Source organism: Spermophilus citellus (assembly GCF_964194105.1).
Source record: "Spermophilus citellus genome assembly, chromosome: 10".
NCBI classification, from domain to species: domain Eukaryota; kingdom Metazoa; phylum Chordata; class Mammalia; order Rodentia; family Sciuridae; genus Spermophilus; species Spermophilus citellus.
Genome location: NC_138197.1, coordinates 61,551,199 through 61,569,170, shown reverse-complemented (window position 1 = coordinate 61,569,170; position 17,972 = coordinate 61,551,199). Strand labels below are relative to the sequence as shown.

General features: G+C 31.9%; 1 protein-coding gene across 1 annotated transcript in view; it reads right to left on the bottom strand.

The window, feature by feature from the left end:
* CNTN1 (contactin 1) overlaps positions 1 to 17,972 on the bottom strand; it is a 353,521-nt gene that overhangs the window by 77,168 nt on the left and 258,381 nt on the right. The window contains exon 17 of the mRNA XM_081311864.1: positions 5,736 to 5,894. Coding sequence (XP_081167990.1) covers positions 5,736 to 5,894 — 159 coding nt within the window. The remainder of the gene's footprint in view (positions 1 to 5,735; positions 5,895 to 17,972) is intronic.

Genomic DNA, 17,972 nt, shown 5'->3' with positions numbered 1-17,972 from the left:
GCATACAAATGCATATACACAACCTATTTGGAATTTTTTTTTCTTTTGGCTTGTCTTGTGACTCGTTATGTTAATATTTAGGGAATTTTTAGCCTGCAATGCAAACTATGAATATGCAGCTTCTTAAGATGTTGTACCCATTACCATAATAAATGCAAAGCATCCTGGTGTTCAGTTTTACTTTTAGAAAAATTCTTCTATAGCTCAGACTGTTTCATTTCTCACTCTGCTGCAAGTTTTGCTATTTATTCTCTTATTTCATTATACATTTGTTCTATAGACTTGACATGATTTTTTAAAGAATTTTTTAATAACTTTCTTTTATTTATTTATTTTTAATGTGGTGCTGAGGATTGAACCCAGTGCCTCACATGTGCTAGGCGAATGCTCTACCACTGAGCCACAACCCCAGCCCATAGACTTGACATAAATTTTTGATATTCTGATTAAAAATGTGGCTTTCCCTCTTGTTGTTGTTCTGCTTCTTTATTTCCTATCTATTCCACTCTTCCCTTGCATAACATCAGAATCTGTTTGTTTTATTTGATATACTTAGGCACTTTCTTTTTAGGTAATTAGAAGAGGAAAAGTGAAATTCTGGATTGCAAAGGGCCCTTCATGGAGTAAAGGGTAAATAGAATGAGTTGTTATGACCCTGGGTTGGGCAGTCCTTCATCCTCACTGGATGCATTTCAGTGGTCTTGAGCCCCCTATGGAAAAAGACACTATGAGGCTACAGTGGTTTACATCATATCCCTGACAAAAAAAAAAAAAAAAAAAAAAAAAAAAGATAAGTCCCTGTCTAAATCTCAATTACCTGAACCTGTGCATGTTACCTTACTGGAAAGAAGGTCTTGGCAAACCCTTTTCAGTTTAAGTTAAGGCTGTAATTAAGTAAAGGATATTGGATGAGATCATCCTGGGTTATTTGAATGGGCCCCAATTTAATGATGAGCGTCCTTATAAGAGACACAGAGGAAAAACTCTTAAAGAGCTGAAGGCAGTATGACCATAAGTATTGAAGTGATGCAGTCATATGGCAAGAAACACTTGGAGCCATCAGAAACCAAAGAGACAGGGAATAAATTGTTCCCTGGGGCCTTTGGAGGGGGCGCAGCCCAGCCAAAACTCCAGCCAACATAATCCCCTATATTCTAGACTTTTGAAAGTTGCCTGAGTGAGTCCTGATATTTCCTTAAGGATTCAATTGGAAATGTTAGGATCCTCCATCTCAATCTAAAACCCAAATATTTGAAACTACCTGGAAACAACTTCCCACTCAGCATAGACTGTAACACAGTATTCCAAGTATGACCTGAGCATCTTGTAGAAATCTGGAAATGATACCAAACTGTTCATTCTCTTAAAAAAAAAACTGAGAGTGATATTTATAGTAGATTGTTTTCAAAATCCACATTTTCCTTCTCTTTTTTCCTAATATCATTATTCTAAACTAAAAATTAATCTTTGAACTGGTAAGAGCTGATAACTTGAAAAATATTTATTGGATATTCATAATAATTACCTTTATAAACTTATTTCATCCTATACTTTAATTTTTATTGAACACTAGCATAACTTTAAAAATGCATGATTTTTATTTACAGATGTTTGCCAAAAGTATATTTTTTTATTTCTACTGAGGGTATAGTCACTAGAAATCTTCATTTGTACACTAAAGTAAGTAAAACAGATAGTCTACAAAGGCACTTAGAGTTGAGTTTGTGAAGAAATACAATGGAATAAATCTCATCTTTGGTAGAGCATGGAGGAAAAGAGGTCATCGTCACAGATGTCAGAGCAAGGACCAGCAATCCAGCCTAAGCCTCCAGAGGGACAACCATGAACCAAGTGAAAGAAAGGAAACATTTCAAGAGGTAGTGGCTGATAATTTTCCAAAGTTGAAATGTCAATCCAAGGACACAAGAAGCCAGCAAACCCCATTCAGGATACATCTTGCCAAGCTAAAAAGAAAATTTGTAGAGAAATATGGACAGCATTCACAGAAAATGGACATATTAAGTATAGAGAAAGAAGCCAATCAACAGCTAATTTCATTAAAAAACAGTGCAGGTCAAAGACAATGGAACAATATTCTTAAAGTTCTCAAAGAAAATAAAACAACTCAGAATTTATATCAAACAAAAACACCACTTAAATATAAAACAACAACAAAAAAGACTGTTTCTAATGGAAAAAAATGCTGAAGGTCTTTGACTCCAGTAACCTGAAACATGTGTTCTAAGAAGTTCTATATTTATGGAATTGTACCAGAAAAAAAAATCCAGTTTTACAAAAAGGAATGGAAATTCAGAAATAAATATATATATATAAACATAAAGGGATTTTTGAAACATCTTTCAGAAAACTGATAGAAAAGTGCTTTCTCAGCCTGATAGAAAACATCTAAGATAGCATGTTCTGAGCATTGAAAAGGAAAAAAAAATATGAACCAAGAATATTATATGCAATAAATATTTTCAAGGTGAAATAAAGCCATTGCCAGGTAAATAAAACTTTGGAGAATGAGTTTCTAGCGTATTTGTCTCACAAGGAATACTGAAGGAAGTTCTTTAGGCTGAAAGCAGTGGCTCTCAGAGGGTAAAGTGAAGCAGCATAAAAGAAACAAGAAGTGTTGGCAAAGGTAATTATACAATTATAAAAGATACACTTATTGTCCTTTATTCTCTTTTTTAAAAAATATTTATTTTTTAGTTGTAGGTGGACACAATATCTTTATGTCATTTTTATGTGGTGCTGAGGATCAAACCCAGTACCTCATGTGTGCTAGGCAAGCACTTTGCCACGGAGCTACCACCCCAGCCCCTGTCCTTTCTTCTCTTAAATGATTTAAAATAAACAGTAGAAAACTTCATATATAGTTGGTCTTGATATCTATGGGTTCTGCATCTACAGATTCAATCAATTATTAATCAAAATAGCTTGAAAAAAACCAATTGCATTGCTACTGAATACATACAGACACTTTATTATTATTATTATTATTATTATTATTATTATTATTATTTCCTAAACAATAAGTACAATAGCTGTTTACACGGTATCCAAATTGTATTAGGTATTGCAAGTCATCTAGAGATGATTTAATGTATGGGATGATTTGCATAAGTTATATGCAAATACTACACCATTTCATGAGGGGTTCTGAAACCACTCTTCCACAGATATTGACAAACAATTGTATAAATATTAATGCATATGTATATGTATGTAATACATGTGTATATTATATGTACATTATATATAATTGTGGTTTGGGATCTATAATATATTGAAATGCAATATATTTTATAATAACTGCACAAAGGGGGGTAGAGCAAAGTTGTAAAGAAGTGACACCAGATGGTAACTCAAATCTATATGAACAACCAAAGAACACCAAAAATTATGAATAAAAAGGTAACTAAACAGCTCTATAAACATAGATATTCTTGATTGTCTTTCTTCTCTTACTTTCCTTAAGCTACAAAATTATAGAAAGAAATATTTACAACAAAAGGTTATTGGGTAAGATAAATGGATGTATTTATCTATAGACATCCTGTATTTACATCTATTTATCTATAATAATGATAGCACAAAAAAAGAAGAACATGAAATGCAATTATCTAGGAGAATTATTTGCATAACTCTCTGAAAGTAAGTTAGTAAATATTTGAAGTCTATTCTAGGAAGTTCAGATATATCTGGTAAGCCCTAGAAAAATGATTAAGTGTATACACACATACACACATATATAGTGAATATCATTAAGGAAATTAAAATGTTATACTAGAAAGTGTGCATAATTCAAAAGAAAACAGTAAGTAGTGACTAGAGGAACAAAAATTTGGAACATTTAGGAAGCAAAAAAAACAATGGCAGCTATCAATCCAACCACATCAATAATAACATTAAATGTTAATGGATTAAAGAATTCAGTAAAATGTCAGAGATCATCAGACTGGATAAAAAATAAGCTCTAACTATACATTGTCAACAGGAAACAACAGCCAAAGATGCAGATAAATTAAAAGGGAAAGTAGGAAACATATGTGATGGAAACAGGAATAGCCAGAGGCAGGAGTAGCTACATTGATATCAGAAGCACAGCTCCCAACTCTCTATGATTCCTTTAGCACAAATAACCACATGATTTGCTATATATTTTAACTGTTTATTATCATTTCTCCTACAAGAAAACAAGGTACTTGAAGGCAGGGGTGTTTTGGACTTTGTTTTATTCTCTATATTCCTCAGCTATATTTCCAGCATCTAGATCAAACTCTGGAACACAGTGGAAGCTCAATAAGTATCCATTTAATGAAATAGCACTGTGGGACTGATAAAAGTCCTGGGAGTAGAAGTATGAATAAAACAAAGTTCTCATACTTATGGAATTTAATTTATGGTGGATTTTTTTTTTAGTAATAACTTTGCTTTCCTTTTGATTGGGCTACATAGCATACACAGATAATTAATGACAATGACTGAATTTTATATTCCTTTTCTAAAACCAAGGCAAATTTTAACCATGTATTGATTTATTTCACTTTGCTCTTGGTACCTATAATCAGTGTCCACTACTTGATTCCTAATATTATCTATAATTTCATCATTGTGTTGTTATTCTCTTCATAAAAGCAGAAAGCGCTCATGCCTTAAAATAATCTAAAATTTAAAAGTTTTTAAAAATTGTTTCTCAGATTATCTGACTTGGTCAAGTTCATCTATAAAAGATTCTTATAATGATAAGCACAGTGTAATGAGAATATTTCACCTGTTTCTAATTCTTTGGAACTTTATACATCTATGTAGAAAATTACTTGTCACTAAAATATATCCTAAATCCTTGAAACAGATTTAAGTTTCTATTTGACTAATTTTCCTTGAAAGAAAAGAATATATTCAATATGAAATAAATCTAAGTTAAAACACCTTACTGTGCAAAACTGTCAGGATAAAGCTAAGTTGACAGTATATCTGGAACACAGGATTGATTATTTTTCAGTTTTTAAAAGGAAGAAACATCTTATTTTCTATTATTGCCTTATTTCTTTTTCCTCTGGTGACAAATGAGCAGATATTTCTACTATTCTTTCTTATTATTTTACAAAAATATCTTCTACCTTCTTTAATGTTACAGGAGAAAATAAAGTGATGTGTGATACTCTAGGTTAGTAATGATAAATGGCAATGGTAATAGTTATAGGTAAGCAAAAGTATCCATGTAATAAACTTTTCCTTATCAACTTTTAGAAATCTTAATATAAGAAAAGAAAAAAAGTTTGAAAGAAACTAAACCTTAAAATCTTTTCCTGAGGAAATTAAAACCAGGCACGATCATTTTCAGGAAGTAAATGACTATAGGGAATAAGACTTGAATGCTTAATATAATATTTATGATTAATGCAGCTGTTTTAAAAAATGAAGAACTATAGTTCCTAAATAATAATGAGTCATAAATGACACTTGCCAAAACAAAGACTCTGTAATGATTCTTTTTTTCCCCAGTGAATCTTAGCCTCACCGTAGTTCAAAGAAGAAAACCAGGAGGTCCTTGTTGCTTTACCACGACAGATTTAGACATGCTTAAAAAACTAGTATACTAAAACAAAAAATGTTTTAAGAAAAAAAGTATTTCAACATACATCATGAAATTTGAAAACCTACAGGATTTTATTGAAAAAGTCACACTGAAACATGTAATAACTAATCAGACAAATATAACTCACCAGTCTTCGCATCTTTCCAGTCATCTGAAAGAATGGTCCTGGTCTGGATAGTGTATTTGGAGATGGGACTGTGATTGTCTGAGCCACGGCTCCAAGTGAGGGCAACAGAGGTGGCTCTAATGTCCTCTATTCGAAGACCACCTGGAGGGCCTGGGGGACCTGTAATGAAATGAGTCATGAGTTACTGAATTCCAACTAGAGGACTGATCACATATTAGAATAAGAAAACATCCTCCTTGCGATTAACCTAAACAAGTATAGAATATAATCAAGTGTTGTTGCCTTCTTTTAAATATAAACCATAAGGAGGAATAATAAAATATCATTTGTGGTGTTCACTAAAATATTTCAGGTCACTTTTTAAGGAATAAGATAATACATTCATGAAAACAGCATTATTATTGAGTATACATATGATAATCTTCATCATATAAAATGCAATTGGTATTAAGAAGACCTACTACAGATTAGAAGACAGTGACATCCAATGAATTTTTGCTGAACGGATGAATCATATATGGCAGCACAATTAATCCAGGTATGAGGACACTTGGTCAACCGTTTTTTTTTCTCTTTCCCCAATATGGAACAAATATTTTCCTATAACCTTACCTTAAATGCTATAACATTACTCCTAATGATAATATAGGTGATATATTTTACTCAGAGTGACAATTTCTGCAAGTAATTTTATATATTATTTTGAGTAATAACATTTAATGTTATAATAATAAATAATAATAAAAGAAATGTTTCTACTTATATGAAATATGGAAAATAATCATCAACTCATAGATATACAGGGATATTCTGAAAACATCATATTACATAAGTGAAAGTCTTAGGACTTGTTATTATAGAACATAAAAATACGTTTTCATAGATGCTTCACAACTGAGTAACAATGTAATTTACTTATTCTTTGAATTGAGAGCACTATGCTAAGTAGTAGAGATGAAAAGATGCATAAGACAAACTTTCGGGCTTTGAGCAGCTCTTTGTCTTGAAGAGGGTGAAATGGACCAGCAAGCAAATAATTATAATAGAAAGTAATAAATGCCATGATAATTGCATACAAAGTACTTATATTTTGCATCATGATTTTTTTTAAATGAGTGGGAAAAGAATTTAAAATAATAAAATGCTATCTGTTGCTTACACTGTTAAAGAAGCCTCTTGGTTAATAGACAGTTCCTAGTACAGATATTTCAGAAAATGTCATCACTTTTTTTTTCTTTGTACTACAAAGGAGTTTATGTCCAACTAAATTAGGCATGTTGAATATAACAATTGATAATTAAGTAACACCTTCATTTTCAAATAATGAAGTACTAAAGAAGATATTTATATTTATCTTTTAGCTGAAATTAATGCCTTCATATTTTTATATCAGATGAGTTGCTTAGCCTAGATTGCTTTTTCTTTACATATGGGTTTGGTCTCTGTGGAAATGTGGGCAAAACCCAAATCTTCACCAATTTCTTTATGGTTGCCCAAAGGAAGAAAAACATTTGTAGATCAATGAACATATCATCACCAATATAAAGCAGCACATGACACACCCTAAGGATGGTAGTAAATTTTATTATTTGGAAATATATCACACTTGAATATAATATAGGTAATTTTACTTATATAAATTTGTCATCTGTAATATTGTATTTACACTTTTTAATGTTAAATAATTGAAAACAGATACATAAATAATAGAGCACATTTTATATTGAGAAAACACATTCCATTTTTATGTGAAAAAATCACACTGAAATACAGTATACATTATTGTTCAAAATCAAGAAGTTCAGTACTTCACATAAAGCATCATCCCAAGTTAGTTATTAAGAAGAATATTTCAGAGTATTAAAAAATTAAAAATTAGAGAGAAAATATGTTAAAAAGACTTTAAAACAAAGATAAACTTCTATAATACGTGCATTCAAAAACTTTTCTGTGTGTAAAGGTATTCAGAAAATGTTAAAGGGAATTTAAGGCAAATTGCAAAATTTAGTCTTTAACCACTAAACTATAAATCATTTCCTTGCTGTTATTCTCTAAATTCTTGAAGTTTCAAATGACTAATATTTCACAAAGATCAGATTAGAGCTGCATTTTTGGGTATATTTAATGGGATATTGCATTCAAAACTTTTTCAGTTTTCCATTCACTAAAGAGAAGAATTCTTGAGTAAAACACTGTATTTTTTATTTTTTTCTCTGATATATGTTTGGTCTACAGTGAGTTTTTCATGAATATTTGCTAACTATATAAAAATAACTTATCATAATTGATCTCCTGACAGTTCCATAACCATAATGACTGTCTAAAATACAATTTGCATTCTCAAACTTGTGTTGAAATAACTGTGCCATCACAAGGAAGGAATTTAGATGGCAAATGCAAAGGGTCAGTTTGCTTAGCTTCCTTAACACTTAACACCCTGTGTGACAATATTACTTGGTAAGGTTTCAACTAATGTAAAGTAGAATTTTCCATCTAGCAAATGCCTACAAATTTTTCCCAGAAAATAATGGAGGAAAAAAAAACATACTATTAAAAAAAAGGAATTTTAGAGTTAAAATGGACTTGGCTTTAAATTCTATGCCCTGATTTATCTTGATTATGTTACTTAAATTTACTAAGCTCTCGTTTTCTCATTTATAAAACAAAAGTAATACAAATTGATGATATTGTTGTTAGGATTAAAGTGACATCCTTAAAGTATCTAGACGTAGGCCTGGTCTATAGAAGCCCTCAGTAAACTTCAGCTAGTAATAGTATTATTGTCATTGTCTCTAAAAGAGTCATCCAAGTGTCTTAGCTATCTGGCAGTGGTGATTATTAATATGGGTTAATCATTGTGAGGGATCTGTTTACCACATCACTCATTTATCACTTGCCACTGAGAAAAAGTAGAAACCTCAGAAAGTAAAATGTTTTCTGGTCAATTTGATAGAGGTGAGGAAAAGTTCAGAATGTGAAGACACTCCAGTCCATACTAAGTAATCAGGATGTGGCAAAAATAGAACAGTGTTACCATAGAGACAGTCAGGCCAGCCCAGTGGAGGCTTGCAGAGGGAAGGTTTTCAAGCAGTGGAGGCTGATGTTATTTGCTTAGTTTTTTTTTTTTTTTTTTCAGAATGGAGAGAAAAATGCTATGGCAGAAAATAAAATAAGGAACTACTTGTTCCTCAGCACAAGGGAAGTTATTTAAGAGTTGACAACTTTTCTGATTCTTTTGTCAATGAAAAAAAAAAGCAATACATAATTCTGACCATGTGAATTCCTTTTTCTTGAACCCCCTTCAATCTGTACCCTCAATAAATACTTAAGAATTGAATCCAGCAAAAATGGACTGCTACATACAGCTCTTTTATTATTATCCTCCTATACCTCTTTAGAGCTTCTTAGGTTGTTCTTGGTCACGTGCTAGTGAATCACAGGAACATTATTTATCCCAAAGTTAAATTATCATAAAATAGAGAAATTAATCTGATGAAAAGGACCTCTGCAATTTGACTCCATTTTAAGTATCTAGATACATTATATGATACATTATTTTAGTTTTTCATTTTTTTATTTCTTTTATTTTAATTATTAAAGATTTGAGGTGTGGAGGCAGAAGACTGGAATACTATTCTGACTAGCCCAGGAAAAGTCATTTCATCAATTTGTCTCACCATCATTAATTAAATTCTTGGGGAGTTAGAAAGAGAAGGAAATGAGTAGAAAAAGAAAAGGAGGGGCTGGGGCTGTATCTGTGGCAGAGCACTTGCCTAGCATGTGTGAGGGGTTTGATCTTAATACCACATAAAAATGAGACAAATAAAATAAAGGCATGCTGTCCATCTACAACTACAAAAAAAATTTAAAAAGAAAAAGATTTGGAGGAGATAATAGAAAATTATTTAAGTCATACTTTTTGCTTCTGTGCTCTTATGAGTATAGTTTTATTTTCATCCCTGTCTTTCTAACATGTCTCCCACCCCATGCCTTGGAGTTTCCGAAATGCATTTTTTTTTAATCTCATACATCATATCCCTATAGCAGTGCTGCTATTTTTGTTTCCTGATTCTTACCAGTACTTGCAGGATGTTACTATGAGTGGACACCTCTAATTGCATTAGGCCTATTCCACTGACTGAGTTCCACTTTGATATAAGTAACAACACAGATGCCATTCCATATTGGTTGTTTGCATTTTTTCCCATTCAGAATCATGGTGTTAGATCACTACCTGTCTTGCGTTTCTTCTCTTCTCAGCTGGAGGCTAACACTATGAATAGTCTTCCTTTTCTATCATCTTTACCCATTTCTTACTATGTTTGTTTTTCACCCATGTATTCTTTCTTTAGCTGCAAAGATCCCTCTCGGAGAGTCTCTGTTCATTAAGAGTGCTCAATAAAACCACCCTTATGGGAGATAAATAATGGTCTACCAAAATCCTTGTTAGTGTTCTATTTTTACATAATGTGTCCTTCAAAATTAGCTAAAAAGGAATTCACAAATAATTATTGAGGTTCATTTCTGTCACCTCCTTACCTAGTGAAGGACTTTGGAAACTTCCAGAATGATCCCCTATCATCTGCAGTTAAATGGACAGTCTCATTTGCCACATCTGTATTTTTCTTTCTCTAAATTTTTCATGGTTCTCAATATATTTACTATTAAATCATTGACTTTCAGCAGATAACAGAGATAGTTCAATATTTTATGTAAATCACATACACTTTAGATCTTGTTTAAGCCAATATCTGTTTCGTAGAAGGATGCTATATCTAGAAAGATTACTGTCAGAATCGTAGCCTGTCAATGGCAAGTGCAGAGTCAGAACAGGAGACAGGCAAGCCTGTTATAACATGCCCCAGGTAAGAAAATGTCCATTTGCAGATTCAGATCATGTAGCTCAAATGTGTCAGTCTGCAAAAAATTTCTAAAGAACTATATTAATGCCAACAGTTTTACTCTATTGTTCTCTTGGATTTGTCCATATTATTTAAGTAAGAAATAAACCCATGACAACATAAAATTTATATAACAAAATTTTCAGAAAATCACAAAAAGAAGTTTACACAGTATATGTTAATAAAAATCATATTTTTCACTGAGTACTTATTACAGCTAAGTCACTGCCAAAACTTTTATAATTCATACTAATATCGAATCCTATGCCATTATTTTTCCTATTTTATAGATGAGGAAACATAGTCAGGGACAGATTAAATCAAATGACCATGGTCATCCTACTAATAAATGGCAAAGTTAAGAAGTTGTACCCAGTCAATTTGCCTTGAGACCAACTTCTCAACAACTACAATTTAGAAATAGCATTATTGATACCACATTTTAAAATGGTCTTGATAACTTTCCATTGGTTACTTTCTTATAGATGAGAATATAAATTTCTTGGGCACAAGTGTATATCTTGGAAAAAATGACATAAACTACAGCACATTGGTTATAGCTTTTAAAATCGTTATCTTATTTGCTAACTCAAATACATAGGTTATCATATCGCCTATCTATAAATTCTTAATCAATCCATCCCCAGCCTTTCTTGACCATCATACAGATATTTGTTAATCTTTTCTGAAAATTAATGTTTTAGAAAAAAAGACTTTTTTGATTTTCACTCAGTTCCCATTTATATGTAAAATAATTTTTAAAAATGAGCAGAAAAACAAATTATTTGTCAATTGTGTCCACAATATTAAATGAGAAGATTTCAAACATTTTAGGAAAGATAGCAGGACAAATAAATTTTCCAAATGATTCACATATTAAAAATAAGCTGACCACATTTTTCAATCAATACTTGAAACTCATTTTTTTTAATAAATCACGTGGGACAGAAGACATGAAACTCAGACCTTGGAGAATATATGCCATGCCCTTCATCCATCACTGAAGTCAGTGACTACCTAGCAGGAACCCAAACATGCTCTCTCCCTATTCAACAACTACACTTGGCTTCCTTAACAGCTACTGTTAGAAATGTGCTTTCACAACTACCAGTCCGTTTGGGACACCTCTGGACACAGCAGGCTATTTCAATATAAACATTGCTGATCTCAAACTGGTGTGTTTAACAAGAATGACATTTTGTTGTCTTTTTCTTCCCCAGCAAGGAGTAGAAACAAAGCACCACATAAAATATCCCAGGATTCATTGTTTATTTTTACCAAAATGACAAATTTCAATGAAAAGTTTGAAGATGATAAGGAAACAAAAAAAATTTGAGAACTGATTATTATTCCTTTTTAAAATAAGATAATCTTAAAATGAAAGTTGCTGGGAGATAAAGAACATCAGTTATGTTAAGGCAGGTCTTCTTTACCTTAAATTAAACTCCCTGCTTATTACTGCTCTTGACCTGAAAATTAGTTAAAGCAATGGCTCTACTATAAGATGCATATTAATGCCCACTATAAATGCATTTATTATCAATGCAAATCAGTGTTGTGTGGTCTTGTTGATGTTTGAAACTGTACTAGGATAAAGCTAAGTATTAAATATGTCTACCATGAAATAGGAGCTTACTAGTTTTATTAACGTCTGACATCAATAAAAGTGATCTTAGATTCTAATTAGAAAGAGATTGAAGCAAGAAGAAGGCCAATGAATCTGTACACTTTTCCTACTTGATATCAGTATAGTTTGTTTAAATAAGAATGTTCTCCCTTTACTGTTCCCATTATCCTTGTCATGTGGTTTCTAATCTAACTTCTCCTCTTTCATTCTCAAACTATATTCCTAGCTGTCCTTGGTGGTATAATTAATTTCAGATATGGACTATGTAGGAAGATGCCCACAATAATGACTCAGACACATGTCTCCATGGTGATGTTTACAGACACTTCAAAACCCTCAACATGATTTTACATAACTTATTAAAATGCAAATTGGTCTAGACTTTTAGTTCAAATTCTAAGGCAGTTCCTTCTGTGATGCCAGCTGAGTTTACAAAATATAAAAGATGGAAGTAAGATCTTGAATCAGAGACATTTATTCTTTTAAGATGACTAATAAATTATTTTTAAAATAAAACTATATGTAATGATGGAAATATCTATATCCCTCAGGGCTTTCCAGAGCATTCTTCAAACCACAGATGGAGTTGCTAGAGTTACTAAATGAGAGGCCTGAAAACTATCTCATATCTAAATATAAAACTCTCTATAAAGAACAAAAATATTATTGTGAAGAAACAAGAATTTAAAATATGTTTCTTTAACTAAAGAAGGAAAGTATTTTCAAATAATGAAATTTAAGTAGTCCCAGAAATAGTTATATACTTCCATATTAATCCTTCCACATCTGCCCAAGTCCTTCTAATAAATATCTCAACCTTCCTCTCAAAAAGAAAGCTGATGGCTACAGTCAATAAAATTCATCATAAACGCGCATTGTTAGTGGCTTAGCCATCTTCCCATAAATCTTGCTACAGAGATGGTGTTTTCCTACCCATACTGTCCGTGTTTACTTCTGAATCCCAGTAATTGTTCCCAGTCCCTTCAGGGATGTGGTCACTTTTCTGTGGTTATTGCTCCTTTTCCTCTTTCCTACCAAAGACTATGGATGGCACTAGGATAGGAAAGGCTGCTGGAGCATCGCTCCTCTTATTTTATGTCCTAATTAAGGTGATGCATTTGTGGATTGGACAGCAACATTGTTCATTACCTGCTCAAATAAATCAAATAGTCCATTCAGTGGCAATACTCCTGTTATACTTCACCAGTTCTTCATAAATTTTTTTCAGGTAATGAGCTAACTTCTGAGATTTATAGTTTCAAAGAAAAACAAGACAGGAAAACACAAAACTTTCACTTGGCCACTATATGAGGTTAGTTCACTAGGCATTTTGTTTTTTGCAGTTATTAGTGAAGCTTTATAATTATATCTAAAAAAATATTTTATGTTTAGAAGTTTCAATGGGGAAACATCTTCTAAAAACTAGTTTGCAGGGGGAAAATTGCAGAAACTATGAGATTGAGTTAATTAGTCAAATCTAGTATCATATTAAAAAACAACAACAACAACAACAAGGCTTTCACACAAATGGTGAGTGTGAACGATCACCAGGTTGGAGGCAGGCTTGCACAGACGGGGAGAAAGGGATCCGCCATGCTTTTCTCTCCATTTTTTCTGTTTTTACCTGCAAGAGGAAAGATCAATGCTGAAGGGAGATGTGGATGCCAAGTTCCAGGCAGGAAGCCATGAACTTCGGGGATTTGCCATGTCTCCTTGTCAGGTTAAGTTGAAATAATGAACAGAGAGAGCTGTCTTCTGGACCCTGAGGATGGAGGTCCAAAGGAGGGTGACAGAAAAAGTGACAAGCTTTGCCCAATCAAACCTCTCTGCTTCTTAGTGACTCACTTTTTAAAGATTAGTAACTGGAGACCCTTCACACACACAAAAAAAACCAACAACAAAAAAAATGAAAAAAAAATGAAAATTCTGACCCTGTGTATAGTTTATTTCCCACAGTCTAAGTCTACCCACTAAAGCATATGCTTATGCTTTGAAGAATTTTAATGAAGAAATATATACTAAAATAGATTTAAGGAATAATCCTAAAGAGTTAATCAGTAGTTGAATCAGGATGTCATGATAGCAATGCCTTGAATAATATTTATTTTATGTCTATATTTATTAATAGTAAAGAGGAAGGAAATAAAGAAAAACATTTATAAAAAGTTGCCATGGGTATGTATAAACAGTAACTACCAGTATTCTCCTTCATAAATATGAGGTTTATAGTGATTAACTGTCTCTCCTGATCCCACAGATTATTAAATATGTAGAGTAAATAGCTAACCTATGTGTGCCAAATGCCAAAGACCATAGCCTTTCCTTCATATCATGAAGATCTTATAGAAATTGTATATGTTTATTAATGCAGTTATGGTATTATACAAAAGGGTGCAATTAACAGATGATCGTCTATCTCTTTCTCCTACTCTTAACTCAGAATAGCCTGATTATTAGAATTAGGCTACTTACTAGCTACTACTGACACTGATGGCAGTTATTTAAATAGACAAATGTATCTAGGACAATTTGCCTCTGCTGACAGCTTGTTGCAAATTTAGTTCTTATGGTAAATAGTAACAAAGGTTTTAGAACTCGGACACTTTAAGCACATGAAATTTTAAGCTCCTTAGATAAAAATTGAAACTGTAAATATGACATATATTCTTTTCCCCCCACTTTTAAATAAGATCTTGGTAGTTTTTTGCTGTATTAGCGGAATGTGCTTACCTGCAATCTGAAGTTTTAAGCCTGGAGAGAAGGGGACGTGTACATTCCCTGAATGAGCTTCCCTGAGCTCCTTCTGGCATGGCTACCATGGTTATCATCCAAGCTGTTTAAAGTCCAGACATCTGAGGGGACCAGATGCTCTGTTTATCAAGAGCCACCACAACCGAAGCGAGCAGGTGCTCAGAGTGTATTTTTTGAACTACTCAGTGACACTCCTACAAAGGATACCTATACTTTGGTATGTCACAAATAATTTGCTACTAATAGCATTGAGAATTTAGAAATTTGTACATTATATTTATTCTTATTTTAAACTGATATATAAATATTTAGCATATAAATGGGATACTATGATGTATATATGTATATGATATACATACATATGGTAAAAAGTATTTAAAATCCTTTTGTCTAATTTTTTAAAACTACACAGTACATTATAGATATCTGCAGCTATTCTAGTGTGTAATACAATACCAACACTTCTTCCTTCTAACTATAATGTTATTCTAACTAATCTGTTAACCAACCTTGCTTCATCCCTCCCCCACCTCACTTCTTCCAGCCTCTAGTAACCATCATTTTACTCTCAACTTCTAGGAGATCAACTCTTAAAAAATACACATCTGAGTGAGATCATACAACTATTTGTCTTTCTGTGCCTGGGTCATATAACTTAACATAATGATCTCTAGTTCCATACATGTTGTCTCAAATGACTGGAATTCATCCTTTTTTATGAGAATGCACATTTAAAAAATATAAGTGGATTCAAAGTTATCACTGCAATATGTGAGACGTCACTCACTTGTATCCCAATGCAGTTTCAAATAAAGAGATTGCTTGTTCAGGAGTGCTTTGAGAAATCCACACAAACCTCAGTCAACTTCCTCAGATATTCACATGTCCAGAGTGACCATTAATGATGGCTAACACTGGACAATTAGAAATTAAAATAGTGTTTTACTTTTTAGGAGAAAGGAATTTGGGGATTTATGCTAAAGTCTGCAATCACTTATGAGAGGATAATATACAGTAAAACACTGTGATGGAAAAGTGCCCTGGCAGAGAAAAGATAGAGAACTGCTCCCTGCTGTTCTGATCTCATGGGATACCTGACTCAGATGTTGAGTACACAAGGGGTGTTCTGACACAGAGGTTGGGGTCAGTTCTGAGTAGGAAGGAGGGAGGCTGCCAAATCTAAAACAGCTGCATTTGTAGGGTACCTAGAGAGATTGTCCAGTGAGTTGTAAGACCCATTAACATGTCTTCCTTTCCCTTGCAATATGTTTCATTAAATTCCAGTAATGTTTGAAGGAACCATGTGATAAGAATTTGGAGGCACTAAACTCTCCTTCTGGTAGCTTCCTAAATTAACCATATGTGTAGAGGTAAACACTTTTTCTGGATTTACTTCATTCTCCTTTAATAAGAGGCAAAAACCTCAGGGGCATAGTCAAATTCCTGGGGCGGCTAGGGCAGTAGGCTCCTAGCTGAGAGGCGGTGGTTGGTGGGAAGCCTGCCTGCACAAGGCACCCTACGGACAGAATTGCACATTCCCAAAACTCAAAAGGTCAGACATTCCATAAAAATCATCAATTACAAAATTGTTTTGTTTGAAAGGGATCTTATATCATTATTTCTTTTCTTGGTTATTTTATCAGTAGTAATATTAAGGCGTTTTTTCTTCTGTTTAAAAAATAAAATGAATTGAAAAAGATGATTTTAATGAAATTCTAATTTTAAATAACCTAAAATTATACAGTACTCTCTAACTTAGCTTGGAATTATCAACGATTCAGAGCATTTGTGTGTGTGGCAGGCAATCCAGTTACTTTGATAAACTAAACATTTTCTAACAGTGATAGTGATATACAATAAAAGTTATGTAGTCTGATTTATGTATCTGGAAAAGTTAAATATTAAGGAAAAACAGAAGTAAGTTCAGGTTGTTGAATCTGGAGCATTGATATCTGCCTGTATCTGGCTTTATAGTGTGAAAATTGAGAATTTTCTTTTTAAAAAATTCTTTTGTTAATGAAATGAGATTAATAATCTTCTTGCTACCACTTTAAAATGGTTTTGTTAGGATGATATGGTAAAATTTATATAAAAGTTTTATAGATATATGCATTGTAATATAAGATATTGAAACATTTTGAATGAGTTATTTTTTTGACTGTATGAATTATTATGCTGTAAAAAAAAGCAGGAAAACATACATCAAAGTTTCAATTAACTATTTTTAGGCCAAAGAGTGCATTATAAAATCAAGTTTTCAAACCATCTACTATAATTTATTTGCTGTTTATACTATTGGAATTATGACTGTATAAAGTTAACTAGGTGGAAAAAAATATGTTTTAAATTATTATAGCTTCCCCCTGCTTGTTATTAGGCCATATGTATGTGTGTATGTATAAATATATACATATATTTAATTAATATTTAATAATAAATATATATACATGTACATATATATATTTCATGGGTGAAAAAAAATTACAAGATCTTTTATCAGAGCTTTATATGTAATAAATATTTCTTGACAAAATAGAAAAGGCTTACATTTTAACATTTCCACATGATTTTATCACATTAAATATATCTGAATTAGAATTTATTTATATCAAGTTACAGTAATCTTAAAATTGTGTGCCAAATAATATTCTTAATAAATTTTATATATCCTTATATAATATAATAAACATATGAAATAAGTTAATATGTCATTATAACATGCTATATAATTATAATATTTCATTATAAAATACCAGATAATTATAATATTTATTATGTCATATATTACATATTAAATAATGCTATTCATATTTATTTTATATTCATAATATATACCTTTTCACAGCATAAATATTAGAATATAATTTTTAGTGAACAAAATATAATATTTTGTGAACAAAAATTAAAATTATTTGCTAAATATTAAAAAACTGTCATTCATTCACTTATGAAGAATTT